The sequence below is a fragment of the Podarcis vaucheri genome, assembly GCF_965113315.1.
Source record: "Podarcis vaucheri genome assembly, chromosome: 11".
Lineage (NCBI taxonomy): Eukaryota > Metazoa > Chordata > Lepidosauria > Squamata > Lacertidae > Podarcis > Podarcis vaucheri.
This window is the reverse complement of record NC_138749.1, coordinates 58473829-58501384: the sequence shown is the minus strand read 5'-3', so window position 1 is coordinate 58501384 and position 27556 is coordinate 58473829. Positions and strand designations below refer to the sequence as shown.

At 42.4% G+C, this 27556-nt stretch overlaps 1 protein-coding gene across 2 annotated transcripts in view; it reads left to right on the top strand.

Moving 5' to 3' along the window:
• Positions 1–274: 274 nt before the first annotated feature.
• DAPK1 (death associated protein kinase 1) overlaps positions 275–27556 on the top strand; it is a 79540-nt gene continuing 52258 nt past the window's right edge. The window contains exons 1-2 of one of the 2 annotated variants that reach the window (XM_082241495.1): positions 275–461; positions 1539–1698. In XM_082241495.1, coding sequence (XP_082097621.1) covers positions 1637–1698 — 62 coding nt within the window. In that variant the 5' untranslated portion in view covers positions 275–461; positions 1539–1636. Of the gene's footprint in view, positions 462–508; positions 1080–1538; positions 1699–27556 lie in introns of those variants that run through there. The other variant, XM_082241494.1, reaches the window with a different exon arrangement.

The following is a 27556-nucleotide window of genomic DNA, read 5'->3' as shown; positions in this document are numbered from 1 at the left end:
ACTTTCTGCCATCAAGGTTGTGTCACCTGCATATCTCAGGTTGTTGCTTTAGCACTTTGCCCTCTCGCCGTCGATTAATCCCAAGCGGAGCCATTTGCGCCGAGCTGCCGGGCCGTCGAAGCCACTCCAAAGGGCGCCGCAGGTGCGGCAGCGGGCCTAAGCGCCTCCTCCTCCCCGCTGGGCAAACCGAGGCGAACCCTCAGGCGGCCCAAGCGGGCCCCGCGCGCGCGCGCCGGCACCTCTTGACACCTGTACGGCCGCGTTGCGCGCCTGCGTCCGCGCTCCCCGCCCCTTCGCCGCTGCCGAGCGCAGGTCAGGAGAGGAGAAGGAGGGGGGAGCGCCGCGCGCAGCTGCCTTCCCATTGGCCGCTGGCCGGAGCCCTTCTCCTGCCTTGCTGGGCTCTCCCGGGAGCGAGGACGTCGGCGGGGGCCGATGGTCGCCGCCTGCAGCCAGTGCGGCCGGTGAGTGGCCGGCGCGAGAGAAAGAGAGCGCTGCACGTCTGAGGAGGAGGAGGAGAAAGAGGGGGCGGGTTCTCTCTCTCTCGGGCTGCCCCAACCCGGGAAGAGGGTCGCTGCGCCAAAGGAGAACTCCGGGGCGCGCGCTCCTCCCCCTGCAGCTGCAGCCGCCACAGCAGAGCGCGGCGAGGCGGAGGGCTTCCTTCCCTTTCTCCCTCCCTCCCTCCCTCCGCCGCTCCCTCCCCTCGGTTAGTTGAGCCGAGCTGCTGGCCGCTTCCCTCCTTCTCCGGCGCCGCTGCGTGTGGGGGAGAGGAGGCCTCGTGCGAGCACCGAGGAGGGGAAAGGGAAAGGAGAAAGGGTCCCCGCGCCCCTGGAGACCACCTGGGCAGGCCGGCGCTGGCTGCCTCCCGAGATGGATGTGGTCTCCTCTGAGGCAGGCGCCTTTTCAACCGTGTAGTAGTAGCGGCGGCGGCGGCTCCTCCCGGTAGCACGTCCTAGTTGACCGGGTAACGGAGGGGGAGTCGCTGAGGAATGTGGCGCCCGGGCGGCTCGGAGGCGCCTTCCTGAGGTGGAAATGGTGGCTGCTCGCGCCGCCGCCGCTCCGGCTTTCTCGGCCAGCGAAAGGTGAGGCGCGCTCGGGCGCTGCGCTTTGCTCTCTCGCCCGTGGAGGGGCTCGATCCGGGAAACGAGCGTCGGGTCTCCCCTCCCCTTCCCTCCCGCAGGCCGGCGCGTTTCCCGTTTTGCAGCTTTGGAGGAAGGGGGGAGGCGAGGGAGAGCCCCTCTCCTATGTATGTATGGACGGGAGGCCGGGGAAGAAACGGCGCCTTCCATTTGCCGTCGGCAGCGCAGCCCCGGAGGTTCCTGGAGAGCAAAGTTGAGCAGCCCAAGGCCGCGCGCGGGCTGATCCGCACGGCGATCCTGAAACCGGGGTCGCCGCCTCCGCCGCTGCTGATATCTGGCGTTAACCGGTGCGGGTTGGGTGCATGTTGCAGTGTGCAGATAACCACACCCCTCTTGCAAACGCAGGCGTTTTAACTAAACAACTGTCTTTCCCCTTCCCCGTCCCCACCTCTGTTTCTTCAGGGATTGCAGCCGCAAAATGCTGGAGGATTTTACCAGGGATGTGATGAGTTGAAAGGCGGCGACGGTGTTGTTTTCCTTTCTGAGGAGTGGCAGCTATCATGACTGTCTTCAGGCAAGAGAACCTGGATGATCACTATGAGATCGGGGAGGAACTTGGAAGGTACCGTACTTGTTGGAAGGAAAAGTGCATGCCAGGTGTGGGCCTGTATCAGTAAGATTGTCCCCCGGTAAGGACCAGATAGCAGAGGGTCTGTGGAGGAAGAGAAGCCAGCGGTTCTGTTGGAGGAAGCAGGAGAAATGAGCAGACTGTGTTGGATTGGAGTGTAAATTCATTTGCTGCTAACCCCAGTGAGCTGCTTATATGCCTCAGATTAAGGAATGTTCTGTGGTATATTTTAGAGCCTGTGTGCCTTATAAGAGTTAATATGTAAGCCAGAAGCAAAATGTGTTACACTTGGCATTGCTATTAGTGTTTCATAGAGAGGTGTCTCCTTGCATACATTATATGTACTCAGATGACATTGCGTAGAAAGGTGATTCTAAGCTAAAGCGATTTTCTTCTGTATGTAAGGCTAGAGGATTGAAACATTACAGTTGATACTTGTATGTCTATTTTTATGCTGATTGCAAAAGTGGTTTGCATAGGCGGGTGGGTTTTGTATGCACACTTAAGTTCTGATGATAACAGTAGTGAATTATAAGTGTATGTGGAAGAATGCAAACCAGTTTGCAATATTAATACTAGCATGCAATATTAATAATTTATCCAGCTTCATCTTGGTTCTTTAAGTATGAGGGTGCCTGAATACAGATAATTTCTAGCATTTGTTTTCAATCCAGTGGAGATCGATCGGTTTCAAGGTATCAGAGTTCAGTTATTCCATTCCAGTCAAATGTCAGATCAAGAGATTTATAGTCATTAAGCAGTGTAGATTTAACACGGTCTCCATAAAGCTTGTTAGTTGAATACTACAGAATGCTGTGTCTATGCCACAGCTTTGTGCTGGAAAACCCAGACCATTGACTAGAGATTATAGTTTGCTTTTGGTTTTAAATCTCCTAGCTTAATTGCTAAATGAAGTGTGTGCTTTTTACTGTGTGTTGTGTTTGCTGCTTGCATTTTATCTTTTAAGGTATTGCTAATTTTTAAATTTAAAAACTAGGTGAACTATTGGTGCTTTGCAGTATAGCACTCTGCAGTACACTAAGGGTAGGATTTACCTAACAAGTTCTGTAAGCGGAGGCTCTGCACAAGGGTTGCACAATAAGGCTTTTTCCCTGAACCCCCAAAATGGTTGGGTGAACCCCCAGCTTAGGAATGGGAGGGTTCTCTAGCAAGCTGATACACTTGCACATTCACCATGGTGTGAAGTTAAATTTGCCCCTAAGTGTTTTATTATTCTTCACTACTATCACGACAACTCTGGGGAAGGTTAAGTTGAGCCACTGACCTCCATACCATGATTTGGTGTGGGTCTGCAAACAATAGTTTAGAGATTATCACTAACCATGGTGTACCAATTTGGACAACATGACAAGCTATGGTTAGCAAAAAAGTAGTACCGGTAAGTGGATGGAGGGAACTTTCATCCAAAGAGAGAACATGCATTTATTTAAACCTATAGAGATGCTCCTATTCACCAAACTCTTGTTTGTCATTACATCTAAACTGAGCTAGCGGCTTGACCAAAGTCTATACTGTGAGCCTGCCCTGTGGATGAAGGGGCTCTCACGCTTGGAGAGAAAAGCATTAGTGTTGGCTTCCATCTTGATTTTTGTGCTTGCTTAAATGAGTTTACGTTTACCAGTGATGTGTGTATCATACAAAATTGTTATACAAAAATAGAAATCTGATGCTGCAGCCTTTTATTTCAATGCTGTAAACTTGGGGTTTTTTTGGGGGGAGTGGAGATGGGGAACAGTGTCCCTTTAATTATTGTGAATTGAATGTGCACTATTTAGTGTATAAAAGCTAAATTCCGTACCTCGACATGTTATGTGGGAATCCATTTCTCCCTAAAATGTACAGTAAAACAGTTGATCGCTTTTAATTCAGTGACCTTTAAATTGGTTTCTGGCAATAGTCATACAGTGGCTGATGGGAAAACAAAAGGAGTGCTCCCATAATTCAGCTTAAATTTAAACATGGATGTTCTCCCATTTTACTAAGGGCAGTGCTTCTTTTCATGCAGATTGCATCAGTACTGATGATTCCCAAGTACCATCTTAACAGGTAGTCACTAACAGTGCAAGCCTGTGCATGCCTGCTTGGAAGTAAGCCCCACTGAGCTCAGTGGGACTTGTTCCCAGTAAGTGAATAAAGAAATGCATCCTTCAACAGAATACTGATCAGAACTAATTGGGACGATTGTAGCATGTGCAATGTCACGGCATTTGGGACTTCTTAATGTAGAGAAAAGGCGAGTTGGAGGTGGCATGATGGAAGCATATAAAATTATGCATGGCATGGAGAAAGTGGACAGAAAAGTTTTGTTGGAAGCTTCAGGACAGACAAATATAGCTGTCAAGCGTCCCTTATTTGGTGGGACAGTCCCTTATTCCAGCGCCATGTCCCGCTGCTGTCCCTTATTAATGATGTCTCTTAAATAAGCTACTGAAGGTAATGGGGCCCTTTCTATATCCAGCTTGCTTTGTCAACAACAAATTGTTGCTGTTTTTTTGTGTTGAATATATGCTATATGGTAATTTATTGACCTAATAGGTATCTAAAGCCATTTGCACGCAACAAAATATGTATTTTATCAAAATAATTGTTGATCCCTTATTTTGGCTGCTGATCCCTTATTTTCAAGGCTGCTGGTCTCTTATTTTCAAATCTGTAAGTTGACAGCTATGCAGATAAAGTACTTCTTAATGCAGTGCGTGGTTAACTAGAAAGCTCTGCTGCTGCGGGAGGTGGTGATGGCCATCAACTTGGGTGCCTGTAAATGAAGCTTGGTCAAATACATAGAGGACAAACCTTTCAGGGGCTACTAGCCATGATAGCAATGTTGTGCATCTGCAGGTGGAGGAAGTATGTTTCCGAATGCAGGCAAACCCCGACTTGTATGGAGGTTGTGTTCTGGGTCAGGAGCCCCTGATTCACATGGAAGCATAGGAAGCACCTCTTTTGCCACACACGAGTCAGCTGGCTCAATAGAGAGGTCAGCCGCCAACCTGGCGCCCAGCAATCTCCACGTAGTCTCCATTGGATCCGCACCAGTAGCAAAACATGCCTGGTGTTTGGGGAATTTCAAACACTGGGTGCTACCAAAGCAAAATAAAAATAATGCACCATGGAGAAAATACGTAGTATAGCAAAAAAAGTTGCAAATGATTTCTAGTTAAGTTGGAATCTAGCATGTTCATTTGTGTGCTGTTTTAGAAAGCTATCTGAACTGGATTATCTTAATTAAGGGATTAAGTTGCAGCTCTATACTGAGTCAAATCACTGGACCATCTGATCCAGTGTAGTCTATTCTGACTAGCAGAAGACCTCAAAGGTACGTGAGATCCTTTAACTGAGGATGTTTGTGACTGAGAAGTAGATACCCTCTCTTTTTTTAAATCAATAAACAGAGTGATAGGAGATTTGAACCTACAGCCATATAGGCAAAGGCTGCAACATAATTACCTGTTTTAAACCAGCGAGACAGAGTGTCCTGAATACTTGCCATATGGACTGGAAGCCACATCACACAAATGCCTTGCTTTGTGGAGCTGTAATCAAGTAATTACCCAAATGTTTTCTCATGTGGGCGGCAGTAACTATATGAATCAGGCCTTATATTTGTCACCTTGAGAGTAGTTCTGTCAAAATCAATGAAATGCCTGGTTAAAAATATTTGAGATTGGAATGTAAAATATTCACTTAGTCAAATTATCTCCATTAAAACACCAAACTTAAAACTAAGATAAGTACTCCCTTGCTTATCTTTTAAACAGATGTTTTAAGCAATCGGCTCATCATGCAATTTCAGAAGACCAAAGCAGATTTCGGTGGAAATGATTATGAAATGCAAGCAAATATAAGCCTGTTTCTGTTTAGTTCTCTTGCGGTTGCAAGCAGTGTGGCTGTGCATTTTAAATAAACAATTCTGCCGTTCTTTTATGATACTTTGTTGTTTCAAGGACTTTGTGTATGTGGTTGCCACAGTGCTGCATTCTTCTGAAACTTTTTTCATTGCTCCTGATCAAAACAGTCAAAACACTTAATCCTCATGAAGGTGGCTTAGTTTTACAAAGACCTGCCCTGCATCTAGGAAAAACACACACATTAAAAAACAAAAAAGTTGAGTGGAACTGCAAGAGTGCTGGTCAAGTCGTTCATGATATGTTAAATGAGCTGAATGTGTGGAAGGCATCTATAAAAATGTTCCCATTGTGGAACTGGAGCAAGCCTGACTCACACCGACTCATGCAGCTTTGCCTCTCTCATGCATACAGACAAGTCTCATACAACTGCACATTTAATGCTCAGGTTCCTTCTCTCAATCTCTGAATACAGTTGCTGCATGCAAATGGGAACACAGTTGCCAATGAAACTTGTTTGACAGTTTTTCATAGGTATTCCACTGGTCATTGCTGCAAACACTGTGTTCAGCTAAACGCACATAAGTAACGTAAGGAGGCAGACTGAATACAAGGCAGAGGTGGGGCCTGAACTCCAATGCCTTGCGCCCCCATGACTACTTAAATTAGGTGCTAGAAAGTTTACAGAATCACAGAATTGAAAGTGACCATGAGATCATTTAGTTTAGCCCCCTGCCCTGCAGGAATCTTAAACCCAACATGGAACTCAAACCCACTACCCACTGAGCACAGTTGTATCCATTTTGCAGAAGGCAGATGGCAGGATCCTGCCCCTAAATAGATTGTCCTTTGTTTGATTTAACATCTCCAATTGCTATTCCATCCCAATTGCACTTCATTACGGTAGTTTTTCCTCTTGGCTTCGCCCCTCCCCAAAAGAAACGTTCCCTCTCCGCTCTGCCTCTCTGGAAGGCCTAGGAGAGTCTCTTGCAACAAGCGAGAGGCACGCATGGAAGGCAAGGGAGGAACTGCTTCTTGGGTCTGAGCTGCTTCCCTCACTTCTTGGCTTGGGTTGCTGAGTTCCTGCCAAGGCAGACCTTCGATTCTTTCCCCTCCGTATTTCGGAAGTTGTTGCCTTTGCTTTGCTGGAGCTGGTGGTGCAAGTCAGCAACTGGGATGCCTTTGGATCGTGCCCTCCCACACCTACCTAGGAATTTTATTTACTTTATTAGGCACCATCAGTGCTTTTTTCTAGGAAAAAAAAGGTGCCAGTTCTGCACTTTTGAGTACCACCAGGAAAAAAATCAGAGTATACTTTAGTCCAGAAACTCCCAATGATTTCATTAAAGTGTCTAGTTGAAAGTTGTTAGCACTTTAAAAAATCTTATCTTTGATGGAATGTACACCCATATTTGAGTCCCTATCCAGGAATTGGATTTTATCTCACAGAGCAAATACTTAGTAGCTACAGCTATTTGAGTCCCACTTCGGTATGTTGTATAGAGTAAGTTACCATGGAACTTTCAACTTTGTTGGAATAAACACTCATAGCAGTGCACCTTTCAGTTGGCTCTTGGCTTCAGCTGTTCTGTGTGTTTTAATACAGCGAGTGGTAAATAAGAGGCTTACGAAATAAGATTGTGTTTGAAGTGCTTATATTAAGCTAAACGCTTGGTGAAATTGCAGGCCCACAGCCTGATACATGCAGATCCATTCTAATATGCTTGGAGATGCCTTTTAAAAAAGGACGAATATACTGTGCAGACTAGCTAGGTGACAGAGTTGTGCAATGGCCCTTCCTCTAGTAACGTCCTGTTATATCTACTTTAGGGGATGAGAGCTTTGCTATTCAATACAACTTTTGCTGCCTTGACACTGGTTGCATTTGGACATCACAGTAAGCTATGGTTCACTGTGATGGGAATAAGCCACAGCAAGCCTTTGGGTGCAAGGCAGAGACCTAAGGCATTAGCTTCCATTTTTGACTAACCACATTAAAGTATTATAGATGAACCCTAAACTCTGGTTAGCATCAATTATGGTTTGCTCGAAACAAGCCAACTTCAAAAACCACAGTTTGTTTCAAACAAACTGTAGTTAAGATTAACCAGAGTTTGTCAAGGTTTGGACATGCTAAATTCTAAAGCTTCCTAACTTCTTCTAGTGGCTGCATTGGAGAGACTGAGGGAGTGTTTGAGATGAAGATCATCAGGCTTTATCCTTGAGCTCAAATGCAACCACTGACTCAAATCAACTTACCTGTGCTATGGGTTCGCCAAATTAACAAAATATGATTTGCAAATCGGAATCTAGGTTTTGAAGTGGGTTTGCAAACTAAGTTTAGCAATATGAATTGTCATCTTTTAAAATCTACAAGTATTCTAATAAAAATAATTTCTTATTGCAACTCACCATAATTAATGAATCCCTTTATCAAGCAGCCTGGGGTGGCTATCAAGTAGTAAATTCATGAGAAATAGAAGAAGGGAAGAAAGCCAACAAAAAACCATGAAATAACAGCAGCACCAGCAATCAGTGAACAGATGCTATTAAACTGGCAGGGCCACTTCCACTATGAACCAAAGACCTGCAAAAATAAATGAGTCTTAAGCTGCCTCCTAAATCAAAACAGCGCTGGGACTGGGTAGCTCAAAGCTGAGAGGGAAGTCCATAACTAGAGTGGTGCCATGGAGAAAACCTGTTAGATACAGATTTGTAAATCTTTGAATATAACATTTCAACCACACTTAGGACAGTTTATTGTGCCCTGCCCCCATCAAACATGTTAGAAAAGCTTTTACAGCAGTTCTGTTTTTAAATGCAAGTCAAATAATAATGATAAGTCATATCTCAGTTGATTTACAGCTGTGGACAACCCATATCAAACAAATGGGACAACCCATTCAAACAAAAACATCTTGGAGGTCCCAGGCCACAGAGAGTTTAGGCTGGCCTCAACCAGAGCCAGGGCTTTTTCGGCTTTGGCTCCGATCTGGTGGAACGCTCTGCCACAAGAGACTAGGGCCCTGCGGGACTTGACATCTTTCCACAGGGCCTGCAAGACAGAGCAGTTCCGCCAAGCCTTTGGCCAGGGCACAGCCTGACTCCTTCCTTTGGCAATCTTCACAGAACGCTAGCCCAATGGTTGCCATCAATTTGATCTGAAGTAATTTTTTAATGAAATGATTTTAGAATGTTGTATTATTTTATTGTTGTTATCCGCCCTGAGCCCGGCTTCTGCTGGGGAGGGCGGGATATAAATAAAATTATTATTATTATTATTATTATTATTATTATTATTATTATTATTAATCTGCTACCCCAGCAACACTCAGCCCAAATTTCTGTATTGCCTGCCCTCTGAGGTTACTTCACTGATGCTATTTTACCTGCCTTTTTATCACAGTGCCCTGTGCTCTGCCAATATTATTTAGAACCTAAAAGGACAATTGATACAGTACTGGACCTGGGACTAAAGTAAGGGGAGGAACACATATTAAATTTCTAGGGGCCGCGTGAAAATTAAACGTCTCTCCCCATCTCAGTTCCATACTATTTGCTATACTGTATAGATTTTTCGAAACAGTAGACTAAACTGTGTCTGTAACTGTCTGTAATTAAAATACATCTTTGCTTTAAAAACCTTAACGTTATCTTGGCAAACTTGTGTTTCCAGTTCTTTGTTTGCCAAGATGCATTGGGGGGAGGGGGGTGGACGGCAGAGATGGCATTTGTAGGGAAAAAGCAGTGGGCATGCGGGAGATAAGGCTGCTTAAAACCCATGTCTGGCAATCCTCCCCTACAACTCTTCTGCCTCCCCACCCAAAGTTGGGCTGGCTTCCAGTTTCAGCAGTTGGCTGAGAAAAATGATTTAAAAACAGTCTTGAGGTTGGGTGGATTGATTTTTAAATCAGTGATGTTAAATCATCTAGGAAAGAGGCTGCTTTTCAGCTTGATTGACACATTCAAAGCCATTTATTTTAACTTCCATTCCCACTGTTCTACTCTCCAGATGAACAATGAGCTGCCTTGCCTTGCAGAATATTTAGAGGAGGATTGCAAAGAAGCTGTGAAGCACGCTGAAATCAAAGTTGCAACCGTGCATGTGTTTTCCTGGGAGTAAATCCTATGGAACATGTAGGACTTGCTTCTGAGCACTCATATATAGGGTTTTGCTAGTCATACCAGGTGTGGGAGTGGGAGTTATACTTGAGGAGGGGTAGATGTCGTACCTGGGCATTGCAGTTGTATAATTCCTGTTTGATTGGGACTTGTAGGTGAGCCCAGAAACTACTCAGGCATTTTTATCAATCGTGGAGGTAGAACAGAGGCAAACTGCCTCCAACAGTGGAGGTAGAACACAGCAACTGTGGGTAGTAGCTGTGGATAGCCTTATCCTTTATGAATTTGTCTGATCCTCTTTTAAAGCAATTTAGGGGCCAATCCACATTTCCACTTGATTTCTTAATATTGTTACCTGTTCAGCAAGGAGAGATCTCATTGATACACCTGTACAGTGTGCTAGTTCCGGTGCTAGATTCCTTTATACGACATTCCCTTTTGGGACTCATTAGGAAGAAGACGATGGCAAAAGTCATGAACATCATAATAAACTACAGTGGTGCCTCGCAAGACGAAATTAATCCATTCCGCAAGTCTCTTCGTCTTGCGGTTTTTTCGTCTTGCGAAGCACGGCTATTAGCGGCTTAGCGGCTCTTAGCAGCTTAGCGGCTATTAACGGCTTAGCGGCTATTAATGGCTTAGCGGCTTTAAGAAAAAGGAAACAAACTCGCAAGACGTTTCATCTTGCAAAGCAAGCCCATAGGGAAATTCGTCTTGCGGAACGACTCAAAAAATGGAAAACTCTTTCGTCTTGCGCGTTTTTCGTCTTGCGAGGCATTCGTCTTGCGAGGTACCACTGTATAGTTAAAGATTTATTGTTCTAGGAAGAATCAGATCAGAATTCTCAGTTTAGTGTTGTGTCCAAGACAAAGAGTTTGGTTTGTTTCACTCAGAAAAAAGTCGCAAGGTATAGCCTAGGCTTTTCTTGGCTTCCTAATCGTAGCGTGTATGAACAAAACAATCTATAGAAACAGACCCTGATTACAATCTAATACTAAGCCCAAGGGCCATGGTTTCTTTCTCCCCAGCACTAGCAAGGAGGTAGTGGACATGACTAGGTCATGCACAGTAAATAACTATGGTTTACTGTGACAACTGAAAGTTAATGGCAGGTAGAGGGTCTGCCAAACTGCCAGGCAGAAACACTTGCGAAAGCAACTGCATTCCCAGTTCTAAACACCAGGTTGCTGAAAGGACTATTATGTGCTCTGTTTGTCTAAAATAGACCTGGATTTCAAAAATTGGGTTTTATCACATTAAAAATTCATCGTGCATAAGGCCCAGTTTACATGCACCTGCTGCAGCAGTAATACGTTTGAATAGTATGAATTCATGGACAGGGTCAGTCTCTTGGCCTTGGGACCTAACCATGATATGGGATGAGGGTGAGGCTGTGGTCTAAACCACTGAGCCTAGGGCTTGCCGAGTGGAAGGTTGGCGGTTCGAGTCCCCGCAACGGGGTAAGCTCCCGTTTCTCCGTCCCAGCTCCTGCCAACCTAGCAGTTTGAAAGCATGTCAAAGTGCAAGTAGATAAACAGGTACCACTCCGGTGGGAAGGTAAACGCCGTTTCCGTGCACTGCTCTGGTTTGCCAGAAGTGGCTTAGTCATGCTGGCCACATGATCCGGAAAAACTGCAGACAAACGTTGGCTCCCTTGGCCAGTAAATTGAGATGAGCGCCACAACCCCAGAGTCGTTCGTGACTAGACTTAACTGTCAGGGGTCCCTTTACCTTTACCTTTAACCATGATATGTTGTTGAAAAAATAGTTGTGTAGCAAAAAAATCCAACCCCAAACCCCTTTTAACCATAACAATGTTACTTGGCATTTGCTAGAGGAATTAATCTTGCTGTACTTGTTTCTTGTTTTCAGAAGCAAACAAGAAGATGCTGTAGCATCTTCTGAAACAAGTGTTATAAGCTAGAGTTGCCTTGGGAATGTTGTGGCATTTGTTCTGATTGTCCCCTATGGAAGGTTTGAGGGTGGGGGGAAGAAACGATCCACTTGTCTGTATGTGTGTTTTCATTTGTATTGGCAGCTCCACAAAGAAAATATGAACCATGTCCCAGTGCTAGTTCTCAAGACAGTGTTTATGACTGACGTGTGCAGTTAAGTGCTTGAGAGCTCTGAAACCATAAGAGTTTTGAATCTATTTAGTTCCCCTTCTTTTCTTTTCTCTTAGTAAGGTAGAAAGGGGACTGGTACCTTCGTGATCTCAAAACTCATTTTAAAGGGACTCGGTTATGTTGGCACAATGTTCTACCCCACCCATGATTTAACTCCCTTTTATTGCAATTTAGATTGTCTAACTGGCTGTGTTTTCTTAGTTCTGTTTGTTATATTTGTGTTTGTTTGATGTGTTATACTGCACCATGTTGTGAAACTCTAATAATTTTTTTTTTAAAAGCTCATAATCCCCATGAATTTGCTATCCCTCACAAATGTGCATCATTCATAGATCCTCAAAACCATCTGCATCAAGATCCTGCATCAATCTTCTTCCTACAAAAGTGTTTAGGTATGCTGTTCTGACCCCATTATAGCATGCTTATTACCCTGGTCCCATGCCCTTGTACTGAAATAGTGATGTGCAGGAACCCCATGGTTTCTTTGATCTGAGGCACTGTGTACAGCCTGTGTTATCATCTCATCCCTCACCCACCTCCTCTGCTTGCTGTGGCTGAAAGAAACCATATTCTACTCCACAATATGAAGGGTTTGATGAACCCACCAGTGAATGGACCAATGGATGCATTCTGCATCATGTCTCAGAGCATCCTTATCTAGTCTCTAAGGCTGCAGTTCTAAGCCTGCTTACTTGGAAGTAAGCCTTATTGTTAAATTATCATCGCCATCATTCGGTAGCTAGAAAAATAAGCACATCAACCATATATGCACCCTGGAAATTTATTTCTTGGATTTTAATATCCACTAAAAAAAACAACAGTGCATCCATGTTCAGAAAACATTAGCTATGAGGGATTTGCATATGACTGCTTGAGTACTGGTTTGTCAGTTCCTGGCTTACTGGGAAATCTTAAGTGTATTTTATTTTATATGTTCTTGGACAGAACTGTATCTGTTACTTGCATAAAGTTTCAAAAGTTCTAATTATTATTTGCTGGAAGTCTTGTATAACTTCTGAGGACAGAATAAATCTTCTTTTGTCTCCATTCATGCATTCCTTGACCTTCATCTGTCTCAATTTAAAGAGCAGGCTTTGACCTAATTGCTTAGTTCCATGTGATCACAGTTGTTCCCTACATTTAATCAGCTAGGCCTCTAGCCATAAATTCTTTTTTTTAAGTTGTGCTTTTTAGTTAGTGAATTAGCATCAGTAGGAGATCTAAGTTACAGCTGTTAGATTTCCCACCACTTTCTGTCATGTTTCCTATCATTGTTTGCCACAATGTTTTCTGGAGTGCACAATATAGCCTCTGATCAAATGCAGAGTAAATTGAGCAAATGAATTGACAGTTGTAGAGTAAAAGTAGATGAAACAGGCCTTGCAAACAATAATGGCTAAATAGATGTGCTTGGAGGAGGATGACTTCCTACTTATGCCTAAAATTCAGCTATCAGACAAGTATTCCCCCCCCATAACTGATATAAATAAATTAAATTTAGGAGACTTAAACCTAAGGAAAGAAGATTAAAATATTAGCTAGTATTCCTGGCAAGTAGTCCTCGGTTAAGTCCAGTAACTTCTCAACAGAATTGGTTCATATACCGTGACAGGCTATGGTTTGCACTAATCATGGTTTAGAAGCCAAATGTGAGTGCAAATGTAACTTGCTGTGCAAAGCTCTGTCCTTGTGCTATGTTGCCTTTTAGTTCACCTGCCTCTTAGCAGAGTTCTAGGACACTGTCCCAAATACAGTAGATCTCCCATGTGTGACTGCTAGCAGAATGACTTTATTTGTGGTGTCACTTTGTAATTTGGCTACTGCTATGGAGTTCAAAGGGATGCGGGTGACGCTGTGGGTTAAACCACAGAGCCTAGGGCTTGCCGATCAGAAGTTCGGCGGTTCGAATCCCCACGATGGGGTGAGCTCCTGTTGCTCAGTCCCTGCTCCTGCCAACCTAGCAGTTCGAAAGCACGTCAAAGTGCAAGTAGATAAATAGGTACCACTCCGGCGGGAAGGTATATGGCATTTTCGTGTGCTGTTCTGGTTTGCCAGAAGCGGCTTAGTCATGCTGGCCACATGACCTGGAAGCTCTACGTCGGCTCCCTCAGCCAGTAAAGCAGTTATCCGCGACTGGACTTAACGGTCAGGGGTCGCTTTACCTTTACCTATGGAGTTAATAGCGCTAATCCGCTAAGCCGCTAATAGGGTTGCTTCGCAAGACGAAAAAACCGCTAGACGAAGAGACTCGCGGAACGGATTAATTTCGTCTTGCGAGGCACCACTGTAGCTGGATGATGCCTAATGCTGGAGCATTGTTTGTTTGTTTGTTTTTAAATATATTTTTATTAAAGATTTCCTGGTTTACAAAAGTATGTGCAATGTCTCTTTTTTCCAAGTTTCGTTTTCTACAGATCAGTTTCATTTGTTGTGAGACATTAGTGTTACATTAGGAAGAAAAGGGGAAAGAGGTATAGGTGAGTGGGTGGTGTTGTTTTTAGTTGCATGCTTTAAGAATACAATACAAACCTGTGGCCCCTTCCTATTTGATAACTAGGTGCAAGTGCTAAGGCTATTCTAGGCTGCATCAACAGAAGTATGGCGTCCAGATCAAGAGAAGTAATACCACTCTATTCTGCCTTGATCAGACCACATCTGGAATATTGTGTCCAGTTATGGGCACCACAATTTTAGAAGGATGTTGACAAGCTGGAAGGCGTGCAGAGGAGGGCAACTAAGACAATCAAGGGTCTCGAAATCAAGTCTTATAAGGAATGGTTGAAGGAGCTGGTAATGTTTAGTCTGGTAAAGAGGAGACCCAGAGGAGATAGTATAGCCGTCTTCAAATATTTAAACAACTGTCACATGGAAGATGGAGCAAGCTTGTTTTCTTCTGCTCTGGAGGGTAGGACATGAACCAGTGGCTTCAAATTACAAGAAAGGAGATTCCGAGGAAGGACTTTCTGACAGTAAGAACTGTTCTATAGTGGAACGGACTCCCTCTGAAGGTTGTGGACTCTCCTTCATTGGAGGTTATTAAGCAGAGGTTGGACGGACATCTGTCCTGGATGCTTTGGCTGCAGGGGTTGGACTAGATGACTAGATGACCCAAATATGATTCTATTCTTCTAAATGTGTATTTTTATTTTATTTTATTTTTCCCAATACCTGAAATAAAAGTAATTATTTTACCAAGTAGGCTGCTTAGTTTTTCTACTTTGTGGGTTTAGATTTACTAAATAACTGGAGATGATTAATTCCTAACCACCACCACAGCATATGCGCACAACACACCAAGAGGAGTGACTGAATCTCCAAAGGACGTTTCCTACCACCGAATATCAAACTCTCATTTCTCATCCTGGTTTGTTTTTCCTAACTAGGGTTTAAGCAGGTGTTTCCCAAACTTGGGTTGGGTCTCCAGCTGTTTTCAGACTACAATTCCCATCATTCCTGACCACTAGTATTGCTAGCTAGCGATGGTGAGGGTTGTAGACCAAAAACAGCTGGAGACCCAAGTTTGGGAAACACTGGTTTAAACAAACAATAGTCCCTGATATAAGACAGAACAGAGAGCTGTATTGGAAATAGAAGCTTCCATTCTCCTGCTATGCTGAAGGTGAGGAAGAAGCACATGATCTCAGGTCTTTCTGTGTCTTGATTGAAAAGCGGGAAACTATTTCTAACTTGAGCCTGGTTTAAGACTCAATTGAGCATCATGATCCCAATATGCCAAACAATAGTTTGAAAGACCGAGAATGTGCCACAGGCTTTCGCACTCTTCTATTTCCAAGTCAATCCTGGTTAATGCTAACCACAGTGTCCCCAATTAGTGCATTATTGCAAACCAAGAGAAACGAAAGAAATTCAAACGTTTTATATAAGTCTTCAAAACCATGGTTTGAAATAACAGTGGTTCTAGGCTGACCAGTCATTTCATTGAATAACCTTATACAGGTTAAGAAGGTTTGATAATATTTGGAACACCAACGCCAACCATTCTACAAACATCAGGGTTACTGACTATTCTTAAATTTCCGAAAAAAAGGAAAAGTACTACTGTCTCTTTCCACTTCACAATAAATTGAGCTGTCATCCCATTTGGATCAGCAGTTTAAAGATGTGATTGTATTGATGATGAGGGAAGAGAATTCCCTAAATTCATTCTTTTAAAGACTCCTGCATTTAATTTTCTGAGCGCTAAGGTGGAAGTTGGAAACCTTATCTCTGTAAAGCTCTGCTATCCATATTTTTGTTTCAAGTTCAGGACAGCTGTATACTGCTTATATTTAGCACACTGCTTTAGCAAAGCTCCAAATGCAGAATACAATAAAGCTGGATTATCGGTATTTGTGTGTTTAATCTTAAATTGAAATCTCAGGAAAAGAGAGAGACACAGATACGCTTATCTTCATTTCAAGCTTTCATCATCTTTCTCTCCCCCTCATTCTTAGTCAACTATGACTGCCTGTTATTAGCTAGTAAATTTGCATGAAAGGAGTGATATTTTATACATAAGGTCACCAAGGGAGATACCCAGCGTCAGTCATATTTGGGAGAAAGCCCACCGTAATCAAGGAAATTGATTTCCATTGGGTCTACAGTGGATATCACCTCAGATGGGGTTTTTTCCTATCGAGGTCCATTTCTGAGCTTAATCCATAAAATGCCATTCATTGCTGCATGCCACAAATGGAGAGAAGGGCTCAAAAAATCTGTCTGCAGGACAGACAGCTCCCAATGATTAACATAAGTAAGCAACGCAGTATGCTTCTGTTTAATCTATTATAATGAGATTCCAGCATGCTTGGAAGCCACACCACCTGACATGGCAACTGTTATCCAGGGAATAGGCTATTTCTGGTGATGATTTGATGGTGAGGGAAGACACACTGGATGTGCTGGGCAAGACACCTTTTTCTCATCTTGCATTTCAAGAAAAAGGCTGGAATGCCTCTGAAATGGAACTGCAGCTTTCTTCTGTCTGCCTCCACTGCTTCCCCACTTGTCTTGGAACTAAGGGAGGCTGGTTTCCACTCCCTACTCTCTCCTCCTTGCTCGATACCTTGGAGAGGAAGGAAAACAATCTGCTATGGCCCTCTCAGTGCAGGTATCATGTATGGAGGAGTGAGGAAAGGCATCAGAGTCACCAGAAGTCCTCCATGCGAAGGTTCCCTCTCTTGCCTACCAGCAGCTTTGGGCTGCATGCGATTAAGCATATATACGCTGCCTCTGGAAAAGATCCCTTGCATGGGATGTGATTGCACTGTGTAAAAACCTTTTTTAAGATTTTGAGCCGTCTTAAATGCACTTGCGTAAAAGATGGAATTGATATAATTGACTTAATGGTAAAAATATTTTTTTCTAAAAGAAAAATAGTTTCTAGTAGTGTACTACTAATATCTTCTTGAACCTTATTATGGTTTATGGTTCCTTTTTAGTCTGCCTTCTTGCAGAGTAGTTGATGCGTCATTTACTTGTCTCCCCTCCATTTGTAACAGAATAATAATTGATGAGCTTTACTTGTTCTGTTTTGTATCTGTTGTAGAACTTTTATAATTCCTTACGTTTAAATAAAAATTATTAAATTTACGTGTGTATGAATTAAATCAGTTAATTAAATTAAATTTATTGTTGCTGACTTGCTTCAGAGTGAAAGTCCTGTTGCTTAAAGGAAATAATGTCGAGTTTATTTTCCATTTCATGCATTTAGTTGTCTTATCTGTCTCTCATTGTAGGTGTGAATACAACAGGGTAATTTCCATGACTTCAAGTTGGAAGTCTTAATGCCTAAATAATACTTGCCTTATTTTCTTTTATTTATGTGCTTGGTATGTCCAGACTCTTGGGTTCGATATTGTTTAGGGAGTTTTATTGTGGGGGGAGGGTGTTGCCGTTATGGATATTTATTGTTTATTTCCTTTTTAAAAAAAAAATATTACGATTTATATGGAAATTTCAATTTGGTTGTGTATTTTTTGATGTTTTATTTATTGTTCATGATTACTTTTGTAGCATTTAGAATTATGTATTTTTTTACATGTTGTAAGCTGCCTTGTGCATGGTTTGAATTATGGAAATGCAGCATACAAATACAATTATGTATATATATTAAAATAAATATAGGATGATTCAGAAATTTTTCTCCTTCTTTTATGTAAGCAATACTTTTAGTAGACGTTAATTTCCCTTCCATGATGGTTTATGCAAGTGTTGTTCTTAGGAATATTATTAACAGTAATGCATTGTAATTGTACACTGATAATTTGCTTTCTGGAAAAGCCACAGTCAAATTTGCTTTCAGTCAGACTTGCTTTACATTTTTAGTTTGGTGTACCTTATGATGAAAGCAAAAGTGAGTCTTGCTGTGCTTTTATCTATTGCTTTGTATAATAGAGGCAAACAACGTATAATGAGATTAGGAAATGACCTATTAGGCAAGTAACCTATTTCTGTACATGAAGTCTGCATGTTCATGAAGTCTAAAAGTTGCCTAAGTTTTTTAGTTAATGAACACTGGGCTGCCTGTGTCGTGACTTCTGGCAGGGCTGGTCTGAAGGAGCTTGGGAGGTGCCCATCAGGATGCTGGGGAGGGGCTGAGCAGGTTGTCAGGAGAAAGCCCCACCTCAGGGACATTGGCCATCCCAGGCACCAACTGGGGAGTGTCCAAATTAGCCCCTGTCTCACCAACTGCTAGCAAAGCACTTCTCATCCCAGGTAGGCACCTGAGCCTAGGTTGAACAGTGAACTGGCACAGTCAACCTTGCCTCCATCTTCAAGGACACAGTGCTGCTGGCTGTGGTGGCGTGAATAAACTCTGCCTACTCAAAGGTGTGCCTGCCTGCTTGCCCAGTCCTGTGGATCAATGATCTGCATGTAAGACTGTGCCTGCTCTTCAAAAGGGGAGCTCAGCGTGTGTGTTAAGTGTTGGGATAATGTCTTACCTTAACACCAAGCCATGTACTTAGAGCTTAGTATTAATCTGCTAAGTGTTCACCTGGTTACCAGATTGATATTTAGACTGTGTAGTGAATTTTGGATTAAACCTATGGTAATAACTAGGCCAAAGGTCTGAGTACTGCACCCATGAGTGAGCCAAGGCAGTTGTTTTTTTTGTTGGACAGAAAAACCTTTAAGCAGGAGTCTACAGTCCTTTTAGAAGATAAACACCTCTTTCAGATTTGATAAGCATAACTGGAACTGTGCCCACTGCTTGGGCATTTTTCTTTCTTTCAGAGAGCTACATTATGTGAATTGCTATGTACCTCCACACACCTTCACTCGTGTTTTTCTTGCCAGTGTCATTTTAGTTGCATGCTTAACCGATTTTTTAGTTTGTGTGGGTCTTGCCATTAAATATATTTAAAGTGTTCTTGCTCGAACGTAAAATTTGTTGATTTTAAATTGCACAGTGGAACTGACATTTAAAAAATAGGTGAGCACAAATTAAGAAATGGTTTTAAACATTGCATGTCCCCGCTTCACGTGACTATGTTATGCTTGTGAGTATGGATGAAGCACAGCAAAATATAGACACTTAAAAAGTGCTACACTGCCCCAAAGTGTAGGAAGTCAGTTGAAATTCAACATGTAGCTTACAACAGAAGACCAATGTTTGGTTAGCTCCTAGGAGCTGCCTGGTCTTGAAGCACCCACAGATGATAATCTGGAAGAAACAAATATGCTGAAGTTCTTACGAGATACAGGAAACAGAAAGAGGATGTAAAAAAAGAGAACAGAGAAACTTTAACAACAATTTCCAGAGGCATAGCTGTAATAGTTTCCTGCAGCAAAAACAACATTTTTGGCATGTTAAAGACATACACACTTATTATTGAATAAACGTTTATGGACTACAATCCACTGCCAGTGTTCAAAACTCCCATTGTTCTAGGCGCATTTTGCGACAGGGAATTTCATTAGCATGAGCAGTTTCTGAGCTCTGGGTGTAGTACTGCACCTAAGATTTCATATTAAAAACTGCAGTGTGGAAGGAAAGGAGGACCTTTTTTGCCTCCCCATTTCCAGCTACTCTGAAGACTGGAGAAGAGACCCTCTTAAGAATATTAGTGGGGAGGGCAAGGGAAGGACTAGACCATGTGAAAAATTAACATTTTATTTTAGCCACAGTTCATTCATTTTCAGCTTTGTATTGTTATTTTAAAAAGTGTGCTTAGACATTCTGTTGTTGCGCCCACAACCTAGGTTTAAGGTGCCATTTAGCTCCTAGCTTTCATATCTCAGTTTCTAACACTGGCCACTGCATCAAATGTATGAAGAGTTAACCAGAGCTACAGGCGTATATACAGACACAGTTGTGGATCAGTAGGAATTGTGAACAGGGAGGTCAAGGAGGAAATGAAACACAGAAGATACAAACAGTGAAAATTACACCAATTGTGGCCATTCACAGGACAACAGTAGTTTCACTGCAGTTTTTAATGTGTTAGTCTTATTGCCAAAACCACAGATAGATGGTCGTGTGGCTGGGCATAGTTAAATTATCTGTGCAATTTATGCATATTTATTGAGAAATAAGCACATGTCCATTTCCTTAAGTCAGGAAGGCTGAGATGAGAATTTTGCCTCTACTCATTTTAGGTAGAGTCCACAGACTCATAAATGGAGAAGGCATTTTTGTTGGTATTTTCCTTCCCAACCCCACATCCCTTTCAAAGTATTTTTACCAATTTCTTGTAATTTCCTTCTCACATTCAACTTATACCTTTTTTCCCCAAAAGGCAAATTTCTTTCATTGCTCTTCCCTGTTCATTTTACATTCACTTCTTCCTCCTATGATAGCTTTCCTTCAATACCCTTCCTTTATATTCCCAGTTTATTTATACTGTATTATCTTCAATACCTTCTCCAGCCCTTAGAGGAGGAACATATTTCTTCCATCCTCTTCCCCTCTCCCCCACGAACCCCTCTGTTTCCTGGCCGTCTTCATTCTGCATGCCAAGGAGTTGCCTGGTGCTGGCATTGGTCCAATGAAAAGGCTTGAGGACAGAAAGCAGGTGAGGCTATGCCAGGCTCTGCCAGGCTCTGGCACAAGGCCCACTGGTAGATCCCAGCCTACTATATTCAAGGAACTGATTCCATACACTGACCGTAAAATGCTGGCTTTCTAATTTCTGTTTCTGACATCAGAACAGAGTTTACTTGTGGTCATGGATTCATGGTGCTGAGTTGAATGTTTCTTTGAACAACTTTGGAAATTTGATCTGCCTTGAATCTCTCTGTGTGTGCATTTGTGTGTTAAAAGTTCCAAACAGTAGGACTTGCATCAGTTGCTCTTTTTCATACACTGTCTACCAGGACTAGTGTCTCTTCAGGAAGGTGTGTGAGAAAAAGTAAACAAACGAGTGTGCTCCATTTATTTATCTAGCTACGGCAATGTTTGTGTTAGCACTCCTTCTTGGCTTAAGATTAAGGTGACTTTCAATAAAAGCATCAATACAAAAAGCAAAAGCTGTCAAACAAAACAAAGTTCCTACAGTTTTAACAAGCCCAGTTTAACATTCACTGACTGAATGTGAGTGATTTTAGTCAGCAAAATGTTTAATCATAGTTGCAAAGTCCCTCACAGGCCCAGTGGTGGTGAAAAGGTGTACAGATTCCTTACTAGATTCATTCTCAATCACACAAACTCTTTCTCTCTCTCTCTCTCTCTCTCTCTCTCTTTCTTTCTTTCTTTCTTTCTCTTTCTCATGGGCAACAAGTTGCAGTAAAGCTTGTAGGAGTAAACCCTCCTCCCCCCACTGGAAAAAAGCAGGTCGTGAAATTATTGTTATTATCAGATGTTACATGTTTACAGTGTGTTCTAGGTTATCAAACTAGGCAACCAGTTTGTTCTGATTAGGGAATGTTCCACAATCTGTCATTCACAATATGTACCTGTCTGATATTTAATATAAAATATATTGGCCAGATTATCACTAAGAATTACTGCAATATAAACAGATTAAATAGCACCAGTTAGTGTTTTACATGTGCAATTTGAAGCGCTTGTTTGTTTGTTTGTTCATTATTACTTGCCCTTAAACTCTGCTTTCTATCACTTTCACAAGGTGGATACAACTAACATAACATTAGTTCGTAAGTGGTGTTTTTGTTTTTTTAGGACAATGCTTTTAATGTTTTCATACTGGCTTTTTAGTGTGTTATAATTCATAGCCGTGGGCATCAGGCAGCATTAAAATTCCAGCAAATTAGAGATTTATGACACATCCCTTAATACCTTTACTACACCTTCCTTACATCCTGCTCAACATGAATATTATGCAAGGATTCTTGTATTTGATTATTTTGTGCACACTAATTCCTGCAGTATCTAGAAAAGCCTTTCCCAACTTTGTTCCATGTGCGGCACACAACTTCTTGAGTTCTTCACTTCATGTCTCTGTAGTAGCCCATTGAGATTGAGAAGCGTGGCTCTAACTTCGATTTGTGAATTCATATGTCAGCAGCAGAAACTGGTTTTCAAACCAGCTTCAGACTGTGGCTGATGTCCTGATTTGTCTGTTCCTTACAAAGCATGATTTGTGTGTTGAAATAGGTTCAAACATAACTGAGCTTATGGATACATCGCCTGAAAGCTCCGTACAGATGTAATATTGACAATCGCTTAACCATGCTGATCCCATGGTTCAGGGAATGAGTGAGGGCATTTGTTCACACCCTCCCTTCTTCCGTATTAATCCTCCTTCTCTTGTAAGTGTTAGCCAGACTTCACACTAATGCAGACTGAAGGCTACATCAGACTTTCTCAACCTGTTGCCTTCCAGATGTTTTGGGCTACAACTTCCATCATCCTTGGTCAATGGCCGTACTAGCTGATGAGGGTTGTGGTCCAAAACATCTGGAGGATGTGAGGTTGGGGAAGGCAGTCTGTACACCACCTTAGTACTAACCAGAGCTTTAAATGAAGATTTAAGCTGTTTTTTATATTGTTTTTTTCAAATTCTGGTTAGTGCTAATGCTGTTGGTGCCAATTGAGATGTAACACTATATCATGTTTAATGTTTGGAAAGGAGGGATGACTTGATGCTAGAACAGAGAAGTCAGAAGGGAAGGTAGCTCACAAGCCAAGCCCACCCCATAAAGCATGTTTAAGAGATTGGCAGTTGTGCCTCTGCACTGGATCATAAAGAAGATGAAGCACAACCAGGGGGGAGAGCCTTTACTATGCTGCTATCCCATATTTTGAATCACCTTCCCTCCAAACTAAGCCAAAATCATTTATACTTTTTCAGCACTTCCGTCAAAGCATATTTGTGTACAGAGGCTTCTGTTGGTTTTTAAATCCAGCATGTCACTTAATTTGTTCATTTTCAATTTCAGCTGCATTTATTTTGTATTATCTTATCATTGTGTTGGGCTTTTTTGTACTCCCTTCAGACAGATGTGGGAGGCAGTGTAAACTGGTTTAAAAATATTTTTCATTTTGTAAATATTACTGTACTAGTGAGTGTTTTTAATAAGGGAAAATCTTGTACAGTATATATCTCCCTGGGGGGTGGGGGTGGGGAGTGATACATTCTGTGAATATATCATGAATTGACTTCTTAGCATTTTCCTTTTTCAACTTCCCTAAGTTCCAGCTGCCTCTGTTAATTTTTGCCTTTCACACAGTTGACAAAAAGAAAAGAAATGACAGTATCATCTGTTTTTAAGAAAACTGTGGCTTTAAATTGAAGGCTTTAAAAGAGGCCCCTTGCCATCTTGATTGCTAAAGTCCTATTCACAGAACAATAGCTTTTCCATTGTCGCTTAACAGACTAATCTCTATTTGGTCAAGACTGATCTGTGTGCATTTGCCTGTCTTCATCGTTCCCCTCCTTCTAAGAAATCAGACATAATAATTTTCCAGAGACATAAACCCAAAAATTAAGTTTAAAAAATATGCCTCGTAGTGGGCAGGCATTGTAACTCACCCAGTCTCCTGTCAGTAGAGTCACTGCCCCTTACTGGGAAGGGTGAGGAGACAGGAAGGTCAGCGCTGTGCGCACACACCAGCAGGATCAGTCTAGCATCCCTGTTGCCTACACCATGCAGACCTCCTGTCCATCTCAACCCTCTCAGCAAGGGCACTGATTTTGCTGCAAGAAAGGTTGTGTTGTTGATCCACCTCAGTGGGCAAGCAACTTCTGAATATTGTCCGGACCATGAAACACAGAACTAAATACAATCAAATCCATTTAACTAATGGGACTTCAGCTTCCTTTAAGACATATAGGCTTAAATTTTTTGTTCAGTGAAATTTCTTCTGATAAACTGGTATTGTAAAGTCTTACAGAATTTCTAAATTAATTACAGTGCAGGGGGTGGAAATGGTAAATACAACTTACTATAATTTCATCTAGTAAAGGTAAAGGTAAAGGGACCCCTGACCATTAGGTCCAGTTGTGGCCGACTCTGGGGTTGCGGCACTCATCTCGCTTTATTGGCCAAGGGAGCCGGCGTACAGCTTCCGGGTCATGTGGCCAGCATGACTAAGCCGCTTCTGGCGAACCAGAGCAGCGCATGGAAACACCGTTTACCTTCCCGCCAGAGCAGTACCTATTTATCTACTTGCACTTGGATGTGCTTTCGAACTGCTAGGTGGGCAGGAGCAGGGACCGAGCAATGGGAGCTCACCCTGTCGCGGAGATTCGAACCACTGACCTTCTGATCGGCAAGTAAGTCCTAGGCTCTGTGGTTTAACCCACAGTGCCACCCATGTCCCCAATTTCATCTAGTAGTAATAGCTTTATAAACATTCCAATGTCTGATTCTTTTTATCTTTTTCTATAAAGAGAAGGAAGTTGGGCTGCCGTGGGAGTTATCATTGCCCATGTTGTGCTAATTAGTAATCCCTTATGTGTGCACCCTGTCCGTTCTGGAGAGCAACAAGAGGGCTGGGACGCAGAGCCCATTTACGTAAAATTGTGAATTCCCTCTTCACCTTCTTCTTCCTCCCCACGCTTTGTTTTAAGCAGCAGCTTATGATTTCCTGGACTAAACGCTAAAACACAATTTTATCTGTCAGATGATATGCTAACTGGTCAGAAAGATGGTTGAAAAAATCACTACGCATACAACACTTGCATAGGCTGATGCCAAGCACCTTGAACAGAGGAGATTTAGAGTAGCAATTATCCACCAATTCAAAGAGAATTGCAGGATCACAAACAAATCACTGTTATTAAAAGACAGCACTTATTCTTGCAAAGTGCTTTCATTGTGATTCTCACTGTCTTCAACTGATATTCTCCCATGAGGGGAATTATATATGCTATTTAATATTATTTAAGTAGAGTGCTAGGCAGCATTATTATTATTATTATTATTATTATTATTATTATTTAAATTATCTCTTCAATTCTAATAAAACCTATGACACGTGGCACTATATTTTTGAAACCTGCAGAGTGTTTCCTGTATTTGCAGCATAGGCAGCTGTGACGAGGCATAGTAATGAAATGAGGGCACACTAATGTTGAAGTTAATTTTTAGCAAAATGGCTTTCAGGATTTCTTCCCACACTTCAGCTCACAAACACCCAAGGAAAGCTCTCTTATTTCAGCCCTTAAACCTGCCTCTGTAGTAATAAAAATCCCACAAGTCCTTAATTGTATGAATCAGTAATATATATTGTTGATATTTCTTCATTACAAAATAAATTAACACTGGAAAATAGGCATATGCAGTAAATAATGTCAAATTTTCCATAATATTTAGAAATATCTCCTGCAAAGTCAGATTCAAGGTTTTTGTATTAACGCACAAAACCTGGAACAACTTACCATATTTTTTGCTCTGTAAGACTCACTTTTCCCCTCCTAAAAAGTAAGGGGAAATGTGTGTACGTCTTATGGAGCGAATGCAGACTGCACAGCTATCCCAGAAGCCAGAACAGCAAGAGGGATTGCTGCTTTCACTGCGCAGCGATCCCTCTTGCTGTTCTGGCTTCTGAGATTCAGAATATTTTGTTTCTTGTTTTCCTCCTCCAAAAACTAGGTGCGTCTTGTGGTCTGGTGCGTCTTATAGAGCGAAAAATACGGTAGGTCCAAGGAACCTTAGGGACCACCTGAACCCTTATTTTGCAGTTCAGTCACTGAGATCATCTACAGAATGGTTGCCCCTTGGGTTGCTGTTGCTTATGAACAAAGGAAGATCTTAGCCACCTTTGAAATTTGTATCAACATGTAACTGAATCGCAGTACTGGTTACACTAAATTCAAATGAAATACACCCTTCAAATGAAATAAGAGTCTTCTTTACATTGGAGTTTTGGTTATCATGGGATGCTTCCACACTGGGCATTAATGTGGAATTACCATGCTTCATTCATTTACAGTGGGCCCACTGCATTTGCGAGGGTTTGGTTCTAGGGGTCTGCTTGCAAAGGCAGACACAGGGTCTGCCTCGTACCTACAGGACCACCTCTCCTGGTATGTCCCACGGAAGACCTTACGGTCTTCAAACAAAAACACCTTGGAGGTCCCCAGCCACAGGGAGCTTAGGCTGGCCTCGACCAGAGCCAGGGCTTTTTCGGCTGTGGCCCCATCTGGTGGAACGCTCTGTCACAAGAGACTAGGGCCCTGCAGGACTTGACATCTTTCCGCAGGGCCTGCAAGATGGAGCTGTTCCGCCAGACCTTTGGCCAAGGCACAGTCTGACCCCCTCCTTCAGTAATCCTCATAGAACTCTAGCCCAATGGTTGCCATTAATTTGATTCTGAATTGATTTTAGAATTAATTGACTGTGATTTTATGTACACTGTGCTATTTTTACTTGTTAGCCACTCTGAGCTCGGCTTAGGCTGGGGAGACCGGGATACAAATATTATTATTATTATTATTATTATTATTATTATTATTATTTGTTGTTGTTCATCTGAAGTTGTATTTACCTAATTTTAAGACCTGCTAAGGAACAGGTGATTATGTCCTTATATGTAAAGCCACAGAATTCAAAGAAGGTGTACTTTCTTTTTCCCATGACTGTAAATAAATGGGACACGGAGGGCAGTGGGTTCCCCCAGTTCTCCATTTAGTTATTTCCCCCACCTCGCTCATGTAAGGTTGCAGGTGTCAATCGCCTAAGTAAAGTGAGAGCAAGTTTCAGGCTTACTGGGCATTGGGGCATCCAATGGTCAGCATCCTGTATTTTCCTTAGGATTCATCCCCAGAAGATTGGGCACACTATCCACATGTATAGATGCCCTTAAGGGTGGTATTCAGTGCAAGGATTTCCACTTGCCCAAAGGGACTCCCTTCCCCCTTTCTCTCATGCACACTCCACACTTTCCCTAAATCTGCTCCAGAAGGTTGGTGGAATCCTTAAAGCAAATTTAGGAAGCACGCAAGAGGAGGAGAGTGAGAGGGTGTTCCCTTGTACGTGGATAAATAATTGTGCTAATGGAATGAGAGACTTGGTGCTACATTGGATTCCACCCTAAAATGTTGCTCTTTCTTGTTTAAATGTCAGGGTTTTGACTCTGGCAGAGATGTGTCAAAAAGGTGGTATCAGTTTGGTACACATTCGCTCTAACCTTTGTTATGTGCAGCATTTTAAAGTCTATTTTAATTAGTGCTAAATTGCTTTTCTGGTGATTCCCCACCCCACAAACATTTTCCGCATTGCAGTTAGGGATTTATTTCTTTTTAAATGAGTGGTTGTATTGGGGGAAGATCACAGCTCATTGGTTGAATCCGTAGCTAGCACCAAGTGAGCTAAATGGACCAGTGGTGT